Source organism: Ochotona princeps, chromosome 5 (assembly GCF_030435755.1).
Source record: "Ochotona princeps isolate mOchPri1 chromosome 5, mOchPri1.hap1, whole genome shotgun sequence".
Taxonomy (NCBI): Eukaryota; Metazoa; Chordata; class Mammalia; order Lagomorpha; family Ochotonidae; genus Ochotona; species Ochotona princeps.
The window spans coordinates 32,883,835-32,903,903 of NC_080836.1; the positions used below are offsets into that span (position 1 = coordinate 32,883,835).

At 39.6% G+C, this 20,069-nt stretch overlaps 1 protein-coding gene across 1 annotated transcript; it reads right to left on the bottom strand.

Annotated features, from left to right (window-relative positions):
• Positions 1-1,695: 1,695 nt before the first annotated feature.
• Positions 1,696-19,695, bottom strand: MMADHC (metabolism of cobalamin associated D). Its single transcript, XM_012925498.2, has 8 exons — positions 19,599-19,695; positions 18,893-18,950; positions 12,296-12,440; positions 9,666-9,883; positions 6,604-6,709; positions 5,657-5,787; positions 2,809-2,895; positions 1,696-1,975 (listed from the first exon to the last, which is right to left on the bottom strand). The coding sequence occupies exons 2-8, from the start codon at positions 18,899-18,901 to the stop codon at positions 1,781-1,783; spliced, it is 891 nt and encodes a 296-aa protein (XP_012780952.2). The 5' UTR covers positions 18,902-18,950; positions 19,599-19,695; the 3' UTR covers positions 1,696-1,780.
• Between the last annotated feature and the right edge of the window lie 374 nt (positions 19,696-20,069).

The window sequence follows — 20,069 nt, forward strand, 5'->3', positions numbered from 1 at the left end:
GCGGGAGTCCCTGAAGAAGCACCAGGCTTCTAATCTTGGCCCATCCCAGGGTCACTTGCTGTGGATATTTGGGAAGGGAACCAGTAGATGAAGACCTCTGCCTCTCTCTGTAACTCTGCCTTTCAAATCATCAATAAATCTAAAAAATGAAAAAAAGTGTAAAAAACATCTCTATATATTTTTGAATTTCTCTTTAGGGGCAAAAAAGCCAAAATTTGGAATCACTGAGAAGACAAAAGCTCTCTCAATAGTTGTGTATAATGATGCACAAGCTGATCTCCCACAACGTAAATGAAAGAGGTCTGACTCAAAAGTGAACACTTTATATGCTCTTATATATGTATGTGAAAGCATAAGAACAGATGAAGCCATTTTAGTATGCTATGCAGATCCAGCCTTGGGAGAGCAGCTATCCACGAGGGAGCAGGATGAACCTCTAAGGTGTGAGATCTGGATGCCAGTTATACACACATAAACTGCTCAAGCATCTGTGACATGTCTCTACCCTACCTCCGCACACTCCAGTATATACATTTTACAATATTATGGGAATCATGGATTATCTTTTTTATAATCACAGAAAACTTTGTAGTTGTTGCTGGTTACATTATAATATCCATTATCAGGTGATTAAAAGCTGGCCATCTTTATGCAAACCTTTGAAAAATACGCATTTGATTAAAAATATAGAAAGTTATCTCCTTCAGTTAATTCATTTGATACCAGCTATGTTTTTTTCTGACATCTTTTCTTTTAAGATTTGTTTGTTCTTATTGGAAAGGCAGATTTACAGAGAAGAGAGACAGAAAGAAAAATTTTCTGCAGGTTCTATCCCCAACTCATGGTCACAACAACCGGAGTTGAGCTGATCTGAAGGCAGGATCCAGAAGCCTTTTCTGGGTGTTCCACGTGGGTACAGAATTGTAAGGCTTTGGGACGTCCTCCACTGTTTTCCCAGGTTATAAGCAGGAACCTAGATGGAAGTGGTGCAGCCAGGACATGAACCAGCACCCATGACATGCTAGCACTACAAGACAGAGGATTAGCCAGCTGAGCTACTATGCTTGCTACAAAATCTTTCTACTAATATTGGCAAAAGCCCAACAAGTGAATAATTCTTTTAAGGTTTATAGCTCTAAAACAGACTCTGTCCCAATGAGGCACTTCTATAAAATAATGCAATTTGCATCAATCGCACACGTTGTAGAAACAAGAACACACTTTTAATGGAAAATAAACTGTATTTATCTCTCATCTCAGGAGTTAGTTTTTTTTGCATGTGTAGCATTTATATACTCTTTACATAAAGACATATTATATTATTTTTGCATGATTTAAAAATAAGACTGCATTAGAATTTTTAACAAATAGGGAAATCTTTTGGATTATGGTTTTTAACTGTTATTCAAAAACATCTTGGAGTTTCTTAAGGAGCTTTAAAATCAGTAAAATGTTGTAATGAAACACACATTATCATAACCAAAAGTATGATTTATTTTTGGAGAAAAATAATTAAAAAATGAAGCTTTTCCAATAAAGGGGAGGAATAAGTGGAGACCATACCCAGGCTACATGTTAATTACCACATTCTGTGCAATGTGGATGTGCTCAACATGAATTTGGCAATTTAAATACCCCAATTCAATTGTCAATCTTGTTAATTCAGAAAAGTTAAAATAAATACCTACAAATAAGTATATTTTAAAACTGGAGTCTTTGACAGAGTTTATCAATCAATCTATTACAAAGAAACAGTACCGCAAATAAACTGACATTCTTGCTAGTTCCCACTTAATTTTTTCATAATATGGCTGTCCGGTGTTGCATTAGTGAATATACTTCCTACAAACACATGGGTGCCCCAGAGACTGTGACGAATCACTTTACAGCAGCCAAGATCATCAATAGAGAATCCTAAATGTCGGTAGCGTTCATCTGTTTCAAAAAGAGTGTTGTTTGTATATGGTCCAAAAAACTGGAAGAAATAAAGTAATATTTTCATTAGAAAGGCATTATGGTAATCCTTCCCAAGTAAACATGATTACATCCCTACCAATAATCCAAATATTTAATAAAATCAAGTATTAAAAAGGTCTGTTCAACAGCTCTATTACCTCTGAGCATTCTAGAAAAGCTAAAGGATCTAGCAAATTCTGTGTTTCAAATCAAATGTGTAATATTATATAACTTTTAAAGACAAAATAAATCTTAGAGAAGTTCACTATTGTTTCCATTTTAAGGAAACTAAAGCCCAAAGTTTTTCATTTCTATCATAGTTTGTATCTTATTTTCCTTTGAGAATAAATAGTACATATTTCCACCTTAAGATTCAAAAAATGATTTTATTACTACTTGTAACTGAACGATACATCTAGAACTGAAACTGTGACCACAATTATTGTAAAGCTATTTTCTCCAAAGCATAACCTACAAACAGTAATTTCTAAAATAATTATCTTTGTAAATATTTATTTTACTAGTTTAACCTTTCTTCCTTTCGGAAATTAGAATATACTGAAGTCTAACTTTCAGCTCATAAATAGTAAACATGCCAAGGCTTATTAATAACTAGCAAGGATGGCTCATAACTACTGTGGTTAAATAAAACGAAAGTTGCAGTGATGGAGAAACAGAACTATGAAGGTCTCTCCAAACTTCTGAATGCAACTGACCTCTAATAGTACTTCCTGGGTATAACTGGAATATCTAAATATCATCAATGAGCTATTTTTACCAAGGTTATAATAGTAATTTTATAATAAAATTCACTTATGTAATTTTGTCTTCAAACTGTATTTAATTACTCACTGCCAAGCCAGATGACGGGTCAATAAAGTCAGCCCAATAGCCTTCTGCTCGGAGAGCATAGCAAATTTCCTTAGCACCATTGATGAACTGGACAAAAACAGCACAAATAGTATGTTCAAGATAGCATCTACAGATTACCTGATTTTAAAACAATTTTTAAAATGAATCTTGGCTTACAATAGAATTCAGTAACATTAATAAAAAATGACAAATTAGAAAAAAGTTGCAAAAACTTACCATTCCAAAAGATTAATGCCTAGCATAACATTTTAATTACTCCTAGTTTACTCTTAATTTTCTGTTTTTCTTCTAAATTATTTAATACTTTATAGAATATTTCTAATCAGTTCTATACTACTAGTTCCTGAATTTACCCTAAATAATAAATTGTAGCTGCTTATTTTATATCATTATGAAGGTGTTAGGAATGAATAAGAGGAAAATAAAATGTAGTCAAAGGATCTGAATCACTCATCAGTTTAAATGACAGCTGTTTCAAAACATACTTATGTGCTCTTCAAAAGGCTTCTCTCCACTCACATAATCATGAAATATTTCTGAAAAGGAACATGAAGATAAAGGATTCTGTATTCTCTATGTATCTTTTGTATACCACAGTACATAATCACTACATACCACGAACCTGTACCACAATTTTAGCTTTTCCATGCTAAAGTCTATGTCACTGTCAGCTTTATCAGAAGCACAAGTAATGAAACATTAGCAATAAATACTAAGATGAGATTATAATCTTAAAAGAGTCACAATCAGCTGAAAACAAAGTGGTGCATGGGGCTGAATATTGTTTGCTTTGCGTCTGATCCAGCTCCCAGCCAATGCACTTGGAAAAGTAGCGGAGGATGGCCCAAAAATTAGGCCCCTGCCTCCCACACAGGAGATCCACATGGAAATTTCAGACTTCTGACTTTGACTCCAGTCCTTTGGGGAGTGAACCAGTAGCGAAGATCTCTCTCTCTGTTACTCTCCTTTCAAATACATAGATTTTTTAAAGATTTATTTATTTTTATTGGAAAGTCAGATATACAGAGAGGAAATTCTTCTGTCCGATGATTCACTCCCCAAGTGACTGCAACAGCCGGAGCTGAGCCAATCCAAAGCCAGGAGCCAGGAACTTCCTCTAGGTCTCCCACATGGGTACAGGGTCCCAAGGTTTTGGGGCTGTTCTCGGCTGCTTTCCCAGGCCACAAGTAGGGAGTTGGATGGAAAGTGGAGGTGTCGGGATTAGAACCAGGTCCCATATGGGATGCTAGCACTTCCAAGGCAAGGACTTTAGCTGCTAGGCCATTGCACTGGGCCCTAAAATTTTTTTTGCTCATCAAGATCAAATACTGACATCTGCTGGAAAAAATTAGAATAGGTATATACCATACTAAGTATGGTTCTAAAATAATCACTAATATATCCACAACAATGTATCTTTTCTTCATAGTGAAACAGCTTCAGTCATTATTAAAAAAAAAGTCTCGATAAGAAGGATGTTGTCATTTCAAAGTTATGAAACCAGTTATCAGAATCTGACTTAGAAGCACACTAGAATCAGTTGCAGCTTAGCTCAGAAACTAACCCATCATACCGTAGGGCTATCATGCAGTGCACCTGCGAGAGCTCCCTAATGGTTCCATGGCAGTGATAAGCACTAAGCCTTAGACTAATATGTAGACAAAGTGTTTATTGCTAGTTACTGCCCATTTAAATCCTAATTGTCTAAATTCAGATCTCATCAGAGAATATCTTAGGCCTTTTTGCAACTTGTTTTTTGTTAGGAATATAGAAACTATAATATTGCTATAAATGAGGAGGACCAGATATCTAATTCTAAAAAAATACAAAAGAATTCTTAACAATATGTTGCATGGAAGTCAGGAAAGGAGTTTTCAACTCAAAGTTAGATGCTCTTGAGTCACTTTTGGCCTGTCAAACATGCAGAGGAATACTTCTGTCTTACAAAGAGATTGCTATAATCCTGCATCAAATTCTTAAGAGAAAAATAATTATATAGGTTCTAAAACATAAGATGGTAAAATACCACTTATCACTTCCCAGACAGACAAAAATGAAAAGAATGTTAACACCATGTTAGGGTGATAACCACATATTAGGACAATCTTTTTGGTAGCCAAATTGGCAGTGTCTATAAAAATTTTAAATGTAAAAATCCTTTGATTCAGCAAGTCTCTACGCAGGAATTTGTAGTGATCAGTACTCATAAAAACAGATACAAAGATTTTTTTTTAACTGTCGTATTGCTTGTAAAGGCAAGTTTGCTTTCAACCTAAAAATCAAGAAAATTTAAAAGTTATTTATGAACATTTTTAGTCATGTGTTCTAATACTATGCATATCTTACAGAATGAATTGTATCTGTATATCATGGTATTAAAAAAGTATCCAAACATATCTTTGGGTTAAAAAAGTAAGAGAAAAAAAATGTGGGCATGATCACCATATTTTCCATTGCTAGCATTTACTCCTTAAAGAGGGTTGGGCAATTTTCACTCTGACATGAATTAAACTAGTAGAGAAGAGCAGGGAGGATTTAAACAGAGAAAGGGAGAGACAGTGGTAGCACAATATCTTATTTCTTGGTTAGTTTTTACTGTACTTTTCTAATTTCCTGAAACAGACACATAGTTTTAAAATATTTGGAAAAGTATTAAACAGAATCTAAGCTATTCAAGAACATGAAAAAAAAAAGATGCAAAGTCTTTAGAATTAATGTATTCTAGCAGAGAATGAATAAAGGGTAGAAGACCAGATTGTTTTGAAACACTGGCTCAATGGTACAAAAATCTGACCAAAACAAAACAATAAATAATTAAATGAATTACCTTTTCTAAGAGAATTTCTCTTTCAGTTTCCACCTCTTCACTCCAAACAGTCATGTCATTCTGAGTTTTTTGTGTTACAGTCAGAATCATTAGTTTGCTATTAGACATTTCTGGAAATAGTGATTCAAAATCTACAAATAAAATTAAAAAAAAAAAAAAAACAAGAAAAAAGAATTTGGTTTGTGAAAAAAATACTGTATAAAAATACTTTAGAAACAATCAGGCTAAATCATTATAATATTACTTTTATAAACATGTATTATTTTTGAAAACAATAAGATGAATTTTAGTTTTTTTCACAGCTGCTTTTGTTGGATGAGCTGACATACAACACCAGTAGTTCAGATGAATAAACAGGGCTACATGTTTTGGTGATTAAAATAATTTTTTAAAAAAAGCTTATTTCTAAGATTTTTCCCAGAATTACTTACTAGCTTAAGAAATTACAAATGCAATAACAACACAGGAGTAAAACGGACTTGAGCTTGAGAGAAAGGTTATTAAAAATTCTACCATTTTTGGTTCAGTGTGGTAGCCTAGCAGCTAAAATGATCACTTTGCACGCCCTGGATCCCATATGCGCGCGGTTCTAATTCTGGCAGCCCCGCTTCCCATCCAGCTCCCTCTTGTAGCCTGGGAAACCTGGAGGAGGTTAAGGGCTCCTGGTTTTGGATTGGCTCAGCTCCGGACACTGTGGCCACTTGGGGGAGTGAATCATTGGATGGACAAAAGATCTTCTCTGTTTCTCCTCCTCTTTGCATATCTGACTTTACAATAAAAATTTAAAACATCTTGAAAAAATTCTACTAGCAACATAAGGTCAGATGCCAGAAGACGAATGCTTCTGTCTTGACCATATTAACATATAAGGCACAAAGCATTTGCAATTCCTACAGAGTATATTATTTGGTATAGCACAGTGTTTCAGTGTATAAAGTACAACACACCTCTTCGCAGCAGTTCTGGACACGTTTGGATTGCACACTCTACTCTGGCACTTTCAAAGTAAGTTTCTGCACTGTTGATTTCTTGTTCAACAGGTGTATCACGACCCTATGAAGAACATAGATTATATATAAGTGAAAATAATTGAATTCAAACAAAATGTATGCCCATCATGAAGTTTTATGTTGAAAGGTTTTCTAAAATAAATTCTAGTCTAATTGTAAGGTAAAGCAACGGTTTATATAAACATTTTTTTCTCATGAAAATAGTATCTGAAAATTCTAAAAAATTTGAAACAGGATACTTGAACATATACTGATATTCCAACACGTCATAAACTGAAATTGGATAATACAGAGTGCTTTACCTGTCTCATGATGTCTTTTCATTCTGTGATATCTATCTTTTCTTCTATGCTGTCATCTATAAAATGGCAATTATAATGCTAACTTGTGTAATATCATGATTCATTAACATAGCTTCTCCTACAGTAAACACAGGTGGCTTTTATTCAACTGAAAATTACTGGGAGCCTATCAGGGCTAAGCTATTATGACAGGAGCAAATGTTATAAGGGTGAAATTTTAGTCTTCACTTTCAGGTATAACAGGCCTAGAAGAGGAAAACTGAGCACAGAGAAACCAATTCAACAGAATATGGAGAGTTCTACAGAGTTAAGGCGAAAGTCGTTCAGATGAGGAAGGAACTGGCTTTGCTGGGAGGAATCAGGAAACAGATGAAATGGTAATACCTGAGCTACTATCTAATGTGCTTACATGATAAAGAACAAGTGGAATATAGACCAGGAATTCAGAAGGAAAAACAGAAGAGCCAATAACAGTGTAAAGGCATACAATCACATATTAATAAGTAAATAAATAAATAAGTTGTGGTTGGACTATAATGAGATTAGGAAGTGGTGGGTTACAGGGAAGTGTTCAAAGCTGTGAAATGAAATTTTTTTTACTTTTTCATTTAATCTAAAGGGAATTCATGCATCTCATATGCATCTCATACATACAGTTTAAAAAGCATAATTATACTTCCTATCCTATAGTCACTTTCTCTTTCTTGAGCAAAGAGAAATAAAGGGTAAAATTACACACAAAAAGCTAACATTACTGTTTGTGTGGCGCATGCATCATAAACAGAAGGTGCAGCGGATAGATCAACCATTAGTCAACATGCATTGCTCATTTAGCATACGTCAGTGCTGTTCACACATTATATTTAATCTCACAGAGGTCCTATCGGATAGGCATATTATCCTCATTTTATGTATAAAGAAACTGAGGCTCAAAAAGATAACTTCCTCAGGTTCACAAAATAAAGTCAAAGATTGAGCCAACCTTTGAGCCCAAATTTATTTAACTCCTCAGGTGTCCCTTATAGGATAATGTCTCTAAGAATCCAGATGATATAAAGAGCCCTTAGATTCTGGCAGAAAACTGAAAAGACACCAATAATGTAGAAATAAAATCAGGTATGTTTGGTTGGCAGAGAGAAATGCCATGCCAAGGCATGTCAGAAATAGAAACAGCAAGTTAGGAATTATAAAACATACCCTGTGGAAGAAGCCAAGGGTGTAAGTGACCAACTTATTTAAATGAGGGTGAAGGACAAAAACAAACAAACAAACAAACAAAAAAACCCTGTGAGATGCATAATTTCATTGAGGCAGAAGAGAAACAAGGAGCCAATATACGAAAACATTTGAGACAAAAACACAAGAGACAGTCAAACAAATCTCAAATTCTGGTTATATATGTAACTCGTCATAATTGTGAGGGATATTGCTGCTTCTAATAATATGGTTCTGATAAAAAAAACTCAAAGGCATGGGACCTGAGCAATGGTCCAGTGGTTAAATCCTTGCTTTGCGGGTCCAGCATGATAGCTTAGGGGTTAAAGTCCTCGCCTTGAACATGCCAGGATCCCCATATGGGCGCCAGTTCTAATCCCAGTGGCTTCACTTCCCATCCAGCTCCTGCCTGTGGCCTGGGAAAGCAGTCAAGGACGGCCCAAAGCTTTGGGACCCTGCACCCATGTGGGAGACCTGGAAGAGGCTCCTGGCTTTGGACTGGATCAGCTCCAGCCTTTGCGGCCATTTGGGGAGTGAACCATTGGACGGAAGATCTTCCTCTCTGTATATCTGCCTTTCCAATCAAATAAATAAATCTTTGAAAAATAAAATAAAATAAAAATCCTCGCCTTGCATGTGCCAGGGTCCCATATGGGTGCTGGTTCGCGTCCTGGCTGATGTACTTTCCATCCAGCTGCCTGAGGCCTGAGCAAGCAGTAGAGGATGGTCCAAACCTTGGGACCCTGCACCTGGCATGGGAGACCTGGAAGCAACTCCTCATTCCTGGCTTCAGAGCAGCTCAGCTTTGCTCCAGCTGTTGTGGCCACATGGACAGTGAACCACCAGGTAGATCCTTCTGTAACTCCTTCTCTATGTAAATCTGGTTTTCCAATGGAAAAAAAAAAATACTTAAAAAAAAAAAAAACACAAAATACTACTCAGCTGGAAATCACATACAAATGTGAAAAAATGGTAAACATAAAGGGATTGACAAACACCCTGAATTTCATGTAGTTTCGCCTGAGAATGAGCAATGCTAGTTTAAAAAAAAAATCAAATAAACTCAAGAACTCTTCCCTCAAACATTCAGATATTGTTTTTAAAACAGCTGTAACTTTTCCTTCTCAGTTTACTATCTTGGAACAATTTCAGGAATCTCAAATCTTTCCTTAAACTTATAAATCGCCAGAGGGGCATACAAGCAGCAGGAACTAAGTCCACATCCAAATGATAATTGCCAATTACAAAAGTGAAATTTAAATTGATAATCCACATTTACCAATATTTGAAATAAGTTGTTATCATAAAGATATTACTTTACCTAAAAATTATAAAACTAAGTAAAAAAAAAATTTTACTTTTATACACAATATAGGACCCATCACATTTTAAATGCCATTTCTGTATATACTTGTTATAACTGGAAAATAATTTAACATTAATAATTGGAAGAACACAAAAAAACCAATATGAAAAACTTACTTGAAATTCATTAACGTATTGTGCCATGACAAACTCATGTCTTTCACTTGATAAGGGCTCCACTAGAACATCAGGTAAAGCTTTAGCAGTCTGGTTTGCCTTCTGTGAAGCAGTGCCATTGAGGTGGCAGTCAAATCCTATGTTTCCAGGCAGCTGGAACCTCTGATCCTGAGGTCCAAAGGGTCCCATCGTTTCATCAGGCCACACTGTTCGCGTGCCTGGAGAGGAACAACAAAACAGTCAGGTTTCCTTTCACAACTGAGAGCACTAAAAAACTCAAGAGAATGTGCTACTGCTCCTTAAAAAATTTTTTTTTTAATTGGAAAGGCAGATATACAGAGAAGGAAAGACAGAAAGATCCCCTGTTCATTGGTTCACTTCTGTCCAAGTGGCTGTAACAGCTGGAGCTCAGCCAATCAGAAGTGAGGAGCCAGGAGCTTCTTCCAGTCTTACACATGGGTGCAGGGTCCCATGGTTTTGGTCCGTCCTCTACTGCTTTCCCAGGCAACAAACAGGGAGCTGGAAGGGAAGTAGAGGAGCCAGGATACAAACTGGCAGCCATATCGGATCCTGGTGCATGCATAGTGAGGACTTTAGCTACTGGGTTACCATGCTGAGCCCTGTTTTGATTATTCTTTAGGATATAATGGAAAACTACCTTATATTCATACAGAAGAAAAATTTTCAAAGTTCTTTTAGGTAAAGATAACATACTTGTAAGAGCAAGAACAAATCTTAAAAGCAAAAACAAAGAAACCTAAATTTAGCAAACACACACAAAAAATTCTTTAAATGATACAAAAAAGAATAAAGTATAATTGTTCAGAGTAGTGGTTTAGTTCAGAACAACGTAGGGACAACTGATGTTCACATTACTTGGAAATAAAAACAATTATTTTTCAATACTCTGCCAGTGCTGAGTAACTGAAAAAGGTTACATAAATAAGGCTCCCTCTTCCTTGTATCACCTGATTACTTCTGTATGACACCATCACTCAACAATCAGGAAACCTGCTCTGACTGGATTTTGACACCATCTCAAAATCCCCAACACAAACACCCACTCAGTGTTTCACAAACTTCAAAAAAATGATTTAAGATGTAAGTAGGATCTTGCCGACATGTGGATTCTGATTTATCAGGTCTAAAGTGGGGCTCTAGAATCTATTCTCCTAAGTTCCCAGATGATACCAAGGTACATTGTATCAAGTTAACAAGGTTCTAGATAGCTACTTATAATTTTAATCAGTTCATAAAACGAAGATAAGGTATTTCTGAACAACATGGTTTTCAAAGACTGCTCGCTTTGGCAGCACATATACTAAAATTGGAACACAAGACTACATTTAAAATTTTCTGATTCTCTTCAGAAAAGTGCCTCCCACCAATAGTGGATTTGAACAAAGTTTCTATAGTTCACAGGTATTTGTGTTCCTCTTCTGTGAAAGCCTGCTCGTATCTTCATTTATTGTGCTTGTTGGGTTTTCACTGGGCTCTTCTTGCTACTCATCTATACAAATGCTTTATATATTCAGGACACCAATCCTTTCCATAGGGTTACTGGCAAATCATTTATTGTTGATAACTACAGTTCATTTGAAATTGATGTAAATTTGGAGAGCAGTCAAGGATGGTGCAATATGGAAGGTTCTGAATGCCCAAGTGAACTTCAAATCCACTGCAAGTAATGTGTTTCATGAAAAAATGATTCCATGTATGACAATTACTGGACACTTTAGGTTAAGTTTTTAATGGTGTTTAACATTTTAGTGTGCATTATCAATTTTAATATAGGAATATGGCAGGTAGCATTTCTTAAACTTAACACAGAAATGTTTAGCCTTTTTGTTTGCTTTGCTTTAGTCATGAACAATGATTTATAGTTTGAGGATAGTTTAGGAACTGCTAGTAAAAACAAAGTCTATCAAGAAACTGACAGGATTAGAATATTTAGAATGATAAGCCTAATAGTGATATTTACAGTGAATTCAAAGACATAGCTTTTATACGTAGTAGGTAAGTTACCAATTCAATAATAAAGACTAATATATATAACAGCCAGCTACATAAATTTAGGAAATAATGGTAGGAAGAGGCAACATAGGTTAACAGGAGAAATGTCTCAAGGAGACTGCGTATGACTGGAGATAGAAAGAGACTGAAGTTCAAGAAAATAAGCTTTGGAAACCAGAATGGACGATTCCCATTTTACAACAGTGCAAAGCAATATTCGTTCATTAAACACTGTATTTAAATTCTGAATTTTTATCTTTTCCTGCCTACCAATATACCTATGGTACAGTGCCTATTGCCATGCATGTGGGCACATAACTGACATTCTTACAGAATTCTGTGATGCTGGACTACGATGTTAGGTTAGGTGTGTTAGATGTATTTTGACTTACAGGTATTTTTTAATTTTTAAAAAGCTGTATCATAAGTCAAGGAGCATCTGTGTTCGTTCTTTTTGCAATTGTAGCTTTCTGGTATAAATATTATGTAGAGTCTTGATTTATTTTCAATGGAATAAAGACAATTTAAAAAGTATTTGTAAAAACCCAAAAAGAAATCCTAAAGGAAACACAACTTAAAATGTTTTGAGACATTAAGTAGCAGTAACCCTTACTTACATATATCTGGAGGTGCGGTAGCCACGTGAGACTCATCAGAGCCTGAGGAGCCCGCAGTTGAGAAAGCTCTGGGGTTGACAGCCCTCCTAACCAAGGAGCCAAACCCTGGGAGATAGGAAACTAGTCTGGCTCTGTTACAAAGCACCTGAGAATAACACACAAGTTAAAAATTACTTTTCTAGATAATAATGTTATGACACAGACATTTTCTGCAAATCATACTACTGAGTTTTACTTTTACTGAATATCCACTGTGTACCAAGATTAAAAATAATGGACAATGTTAGAAACGACATGAAGTCACTTTTGTCAAACCAAAATAAATGTACCCGGAAAGTCACGAAGCGGGTTGGTCCTCAGCTCACTTGCCTGACAACAGAGTTCTTACAAAATCTGTGCAAACTACAATATTACACAAAGGCTGCCACAGCCTTACACACAAAAAAATTTCACAAGTCTCCTTATGCAGCAATTTCCACTCAACTCTGGTCAGACACTAGCCTTGTTATTAACCCTTGTGGCCACTGATAGTTGTGTAGGTACACTATTTCACAATACAGCCTACTGTTCTAGTAGATAAAAGATTTACTGTAACATAGGCATACCATTCATTTAGGCAGTCAATCTGATTGCTCTCTCTCAACATAACAAAGACTGAAGTAGTTGCAACACAGATTTAACTGACAGCCCCCAAATGCTCAAAATCTGGCTTTTAACATTAAACAATCAACAATTTTTGGTTTTGCAAAAAAAGGTATACAAAAAAATATTCTATCAACTGTGAAATGCTATTAAGAGATAAGCAAGTAAGAGACATTGGTGGTGGTGGTGTGGGGAGTTACAGTAAGCTCAGCCTGTTTAACTAACCCATGTTGTTATTCGGTGTGGTGACTGTTCCATTTAGGTTCCAACTCCCTGTTCATGGCTGAGGAAAAGCAGCAGAAGATGTTTGGGCCCCTGACACCCACATGGGAGACTCAAATGAAGCTCCTAGCTTCAGCCTGGCACAGTCATTGTGGCTATCTGGAATGAACTAGCAGAAGAATGCTCCCCATCCCCCGCTCCTGTAGCTTTGAATAATGAATGAATACTAGAGGCCCAGGAAAACCACCGCCCCAACCATGGCGTGCTCTATTAAGCTGCTTCCTCCAGTGCAGGCATCCAATAAGCCTGCTGGTTCTTGTGCTGGGTGCTCTGCTTCTGACTCAGCTCCCTCCTAAGGATTCTGGGAAAGCAGCAAATAATAACCCAAGTGGAGTTTGGGCCCTTGCCACCTACATGAGAGTTTGAAGAAGTTTCAGGTTCCTGACCCTGCCCTGGCTGTTGTGGCCATTTGATGAGTGAATCAGCAGATCGAAGATTTTTCTCTCTTTCCCTTTGCTCCCTTCTAATCCTGCCTTTTAAACAAAACCAATTACAAAAAAAAGGGTCTGGTGGCTAAAGCCCTCACCTTATAAGCACTGGTTCAAATCCCGGCAGCCCCGGTTCCCATCCAGCTCCCTGCTTGTGCTCTGGGAAAGCAGTTGAGGACAGCCCAAAGACTTGCGACCCTGCTCCTGTGTGGGAGGCCTGGAAGAGGATCCAGGCTCCTGGTTTCGGACTGTCACAGCTCCAGCCATTGTGGCCACTTGGGGAGCGAACCAACTGATGGAAGATCTTTCTCTCTGTTTCTGCTCCTCTTGTATATCTGACTTTCCAATAAAAAAACAAACAAAATAACTAACTCATAAAGAGAGAGAAAGACTCCTGGAGAAGTAGATAAACCATTTCATAAAGTTTATACGTACTGGGTTTTGAAGAAACAGAAATATACTGGGGAAATGTACATATAAAAGTATTTGAGTGAGTGAATGAGAGCAAGCATGCAAGCACTAGCTCCCACACACTGGTTCACACTCCCAATGTCCACATCAACTGAAGCCAATCTATGACAAGGCCAAGAACTGAAAGTAGCTCAGGATCTAAAGGCAATTAAAAAATTAAAATTCCAAATAATCTTGTACAAAGGTTCAAGACAGGAAGTTCAATTAGAATATATGAACATTTTCTTTCAAATTTAAATTCAAATTGATTAGTCTGAGAGGCCGAGTCAGACCATATGAGAGTACATGCTATCATATGGTGGCTCTCAAATGTCTGCAACAGCAAAGGCTGTGCCAGGCTGAAGCTGGGGGTCAGAACTCAACCCAAGTCACCCACACAGGCCTAAGGCTCCAGCTACTAGCTCTGCTGCCCAGAACATGATCTAGCCAGAAGTTCTGGATTGGGAGTGGAGACAGTACCTGAACCCTAGGTGCTTTTTTTTTTTTTTTTTTTCAAATTAGAAAGTCAGATATACAGAGTGGAGAAGAGACAGAGAGGAAGATCTTCCATTCAATGATTCATATCCCAAGTACCACACGGCTGCAGTTGAGCTGATCCAAAGTTAGGAGCCAGGGGCTTCTTCTGGGTCTCCTGTATAGATGCAGGGTCCCAAGGCTTTGGTCCATTCTCGACTGCTTTCCCAGGCCACAAGCAGGGAGCTGGATGGGAAGCAGGGCAGCTGAGACACAACCTGGTGCCCATATGGGATCCCAGAGTGTGCAAGGTGAGGACTTCAGCTGCTAGGCTACTGTGCCGGGCCCCCTGGGTGCTTTTAACACAAGATGTGGGTGTCACAACTAATGGGTTCACTGCTAGGCCAAACGCCTGCCCTGACAATGTTCATCTGAAAGCATGCAATCGTCAATTACCAATAGATATTAGTTAACATGTGGCCATGTCCAGTTCTAAGTATTTTACATGTATTGCTATACATATATAATCCTATATATTACCATCATACTTTTAGTAGTTATTAAAGCATAATTCATGATCATGTACATTTACGTTGCTACAAGGAAAAAACAGAAGGAAAAGTATTCAAATGACATTGGAAATTGTTATTAATGATTATTTTAGCCTAAGAACTAAAACTCTTAGATTCCCTTATGCCTTTTTTCTTCATACTGATAAACATGTGATGAAAGTTGTATATTAAAATGTGACTTTTGGGCCTGGTGCCGTGGCTTAACGGCTTAAGTCCTCGCCTTGAACATCCCGGGATCCCATATGGGCGCGGCTTCTAATCCCGGCCGACCTGCTCCCCATCCAGCTCCCTGCTTGTGGCCTGGGAAAGCAGTTGAGGATGGCCCAAAGGCCTTAGGACCCTGCACCAGCGTGGGAGACCTGGAGGAGGTTCCTGGTTCCCGGCTTCGGATCAGCACAGCACCGGCCGTTGTGGTCACTTGGGGAGTAAATCATCGGATGGAAGATCTTCCTCTCTATCTCTCCTCCTCTCTGTATATCTGACTTTGTAATGAAAATAAAATAAATCTTAAAAAAAAAATGTGATTTTTGTTCCTAGTTAAGAAAACCCACTTAGTGAATTTCATTTTGAACTCAAAATAGGCAGTTTCAAAACTGTCCAACAAAAGGTTCAGATGATGACAGCAATAATTTGCTTCAAGCCTTATCTCTTAATCTGCTGACATTCTCAATTCCTTACTGAGGAAGTGCATTTTCTGGGGCACTTGACAGACTTTATGATACTGGGTTGGCTAGTGAAAATAATGATCAGTAAGAATTTAGGTCACTTGTATTTGAGGTTAAGCAACTATTTCACAAATGATTCACTTTCAACAAACCTGCAATATCCAGACTTGGGAAGACAATAGACAACTGAGATTTAATGGCAAAACAAGAGAAGTTTTTCAGGCCGTGTTAGGGCTCAGATTTTTTGGGGGGGTTCATATTTAGAGGAAAAAATGTTTCAATTACTAAAAATGAACAGTCTACAAGGACATTCACATCCAGCTCAAGACATTTTGTGATTACTTTTTACTGTTCTGCAACAAATTTGGGCACTAACACTGAGAAACTGCAAGACTTACATATCTAAAAGGCATTAATTAGTGAGCAACACATCACTGTAACTAAGGGAAGACTGGCTTTTATAATAGAAACACATATTTCATTTTGTCACATCTCTACCAATGCTACTTAATTCATGATCCCTGCAATCTATGCTAGCCAAATTGTTGAAGATACACTGATATTTGTGTATTTTACTTCTACAATCCACTCAGAATTTACAATGTATATAAAATTCGGGGGGGGGGGGTTGGCTGGTGTAGTGGTACAGCATTCTAATCCTCTACCCACCAGCATTCCATGTTTGCGCAGATTCATGTCCTGACTGTTCCACTTCTGATCCAGCTCCCTGTTTGTGGCCTGAGCGAGCAGTGTACACTGCACCTATGTGGGAAACTTAAAGGTTAAGGAAGCTCCTGGCTGCCAGCCTTGAATCAGCTCAGGTCTGGCTGCTGTGGCCATTTAGGGAGTAAACCGGCAGATAGAAGACCTGTTTCTGTCTCTCCTCTCTCTCTAAAATTGGCCTCTTACATAAAAAATAAATTTTAAAGATTTATTTTATTGGAAAGGTGGATATACAGAGAGGAAAAGAGACAGAGAGGAAGATCTTCCGTCCGATGGTTCACTCCCCAAGTGAACGCAACAGCTGGAGCTGAGCCAATCCCAAGCCAGGAGCCAGGAGCCTCCCCTAGGTCTCCCACATGGGTGCAGGGTCCCAAGGCTTTTGGGCTGTCCTCAACTGCTTTCCCAGGCGACAAGCAGGGAGCTGAATGGGAAGCAGGGCCACCAGGATTAGAACCAGCGCCCATATGGGATCCCAGCGTGTGCAAGGTGAGGACTTTAATCACTATGCTATTGCGCTGGGCCCAAAAATAAATAAATCTTAAAAAATTCTGTCCATTTGAATACTAAAATTTAATCGTACTTTGACATAAACAACCTAACAAGGAATGTATAGGTATCGTTCCATATATTCACCCTACTGAATCAATTCATTGAAACCAGTCCGGAGTCAAGTCACTTATCAGCATCTTAGTGTATTTGAATTAATTTTGCTTCCTTAAAAGCACTATATACTATTTTCTTTTTAAACAATACTTGCTTCCTGTGCAGGTTACTGCCTGACAAAAATTCATCTTAAAACCTAGCTCAGAATAGCTACCCATGCTTATTACTTGTTACACCTTTAAACTTTGCTGTGCCTAGATTTTGAGATCCATAGAAATCACCAGGAGTCTGAAGTTCATCCAAGTGCACAAGGATAGTTTATTCAAGCTCAGCACAGCTGAGCCTGGGTTCTTGGTTGAGAGCAGGCAGCTGGCTGACCGACTGGCCTGCCGGCCAGCACCAACACCCCTTACTGGGAATGTGGCCTGGAACAGAACATTCATAGGGTTTTTATAGTGGCAGTCCACAATAGCTTGAAAAGGGGCAATTCAGAACAGCCTGCAAGGTGAGGGGAAACACCACACATTCCCTACCTATCTCAGCTGGACAGCCCATGCTTCTAGCAACTAAGGGAAGCACCCACTTAATTACTTGGAGCCACCTATGAGATAATCAGACTTAGGTGGGCCCTGATTCATAAGAATTGGGGCCCACCAGTGCTAAAGATCACATAGGCTGTTTAGCCTGCAAGCTCAGTTTCTTAGCAGCCATGAGCCATGAACAAATGGTTGGGATTTTGATACTGAGCTTCTTCAACTTCTCATTGATTTCTTCCACACAGCTTTCACTCCAGCAGGCAGAAATAACATCTTTATTTTTGAAAGAGGTGGGGACGCTCTAAACACACCTCTTATCCTCCTCACTTACATCAGTGTCCTCCCAAAGCACATACATTTCAAAACTCAAGTTAAAAGCTCGACCCAGTAAGTGTCCTACTCTCTCCCACACCCTGGCCACCAAGTTCTGACTCTGCAGTTCTGTTTTTCCAAACCTTCTAAGCAGCAGGCCTTCTCACTCCTCCCACCCCACCATGGGAACTCCTACAGTAGGATCTTGCCTGCTTGGGAACTCTACATGCTCCCGAGCTCATTTTATTGGATTAAGAAAGTCCTCTCTCACGCTGAAGGAGATCAAAAGTGGCTTAGATATTTTACCTATTTACTGAAACAACGTCTTTAAACAAATACTGAAAGGATGCTCATACTACATGTCTACATAAACATGTAATTAGATAAAGACGTCAGCGCGGATATAAATGGCCTGTGCTCCCTGCAAAGCAGGACAGTAGCATTTTGCACTCCCAGTCTTCCATGCTTTGGAGATAACTCAGTGTCACAGCCCCGCCCCAAGGCCCTGATAACCACCTGCTCCTTCCTTGTAGGAGGACTTATGACCCTGGAAGGTCAGAGGGCACAGGATTACAATCGATTGGATAATATTTGTATGAGAACAACAGAATGGATACCTTTTGTATATCTGATTGGATATCATTTGTATGAGAATAGTTGCGTGGACAGCATGTGGATGAGAACACTTGGTGGAATATACAAAACAAAGGATTTCCAAACATAAGTATAGAAACAGTTGATGGGTTTTGTTGATAAGCTCAATATCTCCTCCCTTATCCCATATGACCCTGTGTATAAAGTCTGATGTCATCAGCCACAGTCCACCCGTGTCATTATAGGCTCCATGCAACAAGTCCTTCCGCTGCAGAACAGACACTTCCTAACAATAACTTAAGGAGGATTTACTCACATTTGCCATGTCGAGCGCAGAAAACGGATGTGGAATATCCCCTTCTGTAAAGTAACTCCTGGGAAAGGAGAAAACAGGCTGAGGGTGACTGAACTCTAAGCAGACAGCTGGGATCCTGTCCTTGAGCTCCGCCTGCGCGTGTCCCATGCGGGACAGGACCGAAGTCCATGCCTGACCCCCCACCAGCCGGCGTGGGCACAGGTCCCTGGCTCCCCCCAGGGCCGCCCGGAGCCCCCCGAGAACCCCCAGCTTCCCCGCAGCTCCACACGAGCACCGCCTGGAGCCCCCCAGCTCCCCCAGGGCCGTCCGGAGCCCCCCGAGGACCGCTGGGAGCCCCGACGGCAGTCGCGGGTGGGCACAAGCGCCCAGCTCCCCCCGGACCCGCCCGGGGCCCCCAGCTCCCCCCAAGGGCCGCCCGGAGCCCCCCGAGGACCCCGCAGCTCCATCCGAACACCGCCTGGAGCCCCCCAGCTCCTCCCAGGGCCGCCCGGAGCCCCAGAGCCGTCGCGGCAGGTGTGACAGCCGGCCGGGCTTGTGGCGACAGCTCCGAGCTGTTCGGACCGGGTTTCTTGGGATGAGAAAGCAGAAAGGCGCTCAACGACAGCGTGGGGCCACAGGAGTCCCTCGCGCGTGGGGCACTATTCAGGGCTGTGGCTCCAACACGGGAGACCCTGCAGGAGCCAACGCAAGCGCCAGGCCTCCATACCAGTCACCACCGCCTCCTCCAGCTGTCGCAGAAGGCAGACTCTTCCCGCCGCGGTAATGGCGGCGGCGAAAACACAGCAGCCTTCTACGCTGGGAGCGACCAGGCTCAGCTAGTTGCTTTTGAGCGCGTCGATGTGAAGGCTCGTCGAATCCATGCTGCGCACGCGCGTCACGTAGGCTTTGGTGGAGCGACCGGAAAGACAACACCTGAGGAGGAGGAAAGGTGGGGGCAGGGTGACCTGAGAGGATGGAGGGGAGGGTGCCTGGGTCTGGTGTTTTATTTGTGTCAGGGACTTTTTTTGATGTATTCTTCCCACGCCGAACTTTTTATTCTTAAAGATTTATTTCAGTGACAGAATTAGGGAGAGCGAGCTATCCATTCTGCGTCAGCTGGTTCACTCCCCAAAAGGCCGCAAAAGTCTGCGGTCCGGAGTTTCTTCCCTCTGTGGGTGCAGGGGCTCAGACTCTTGGG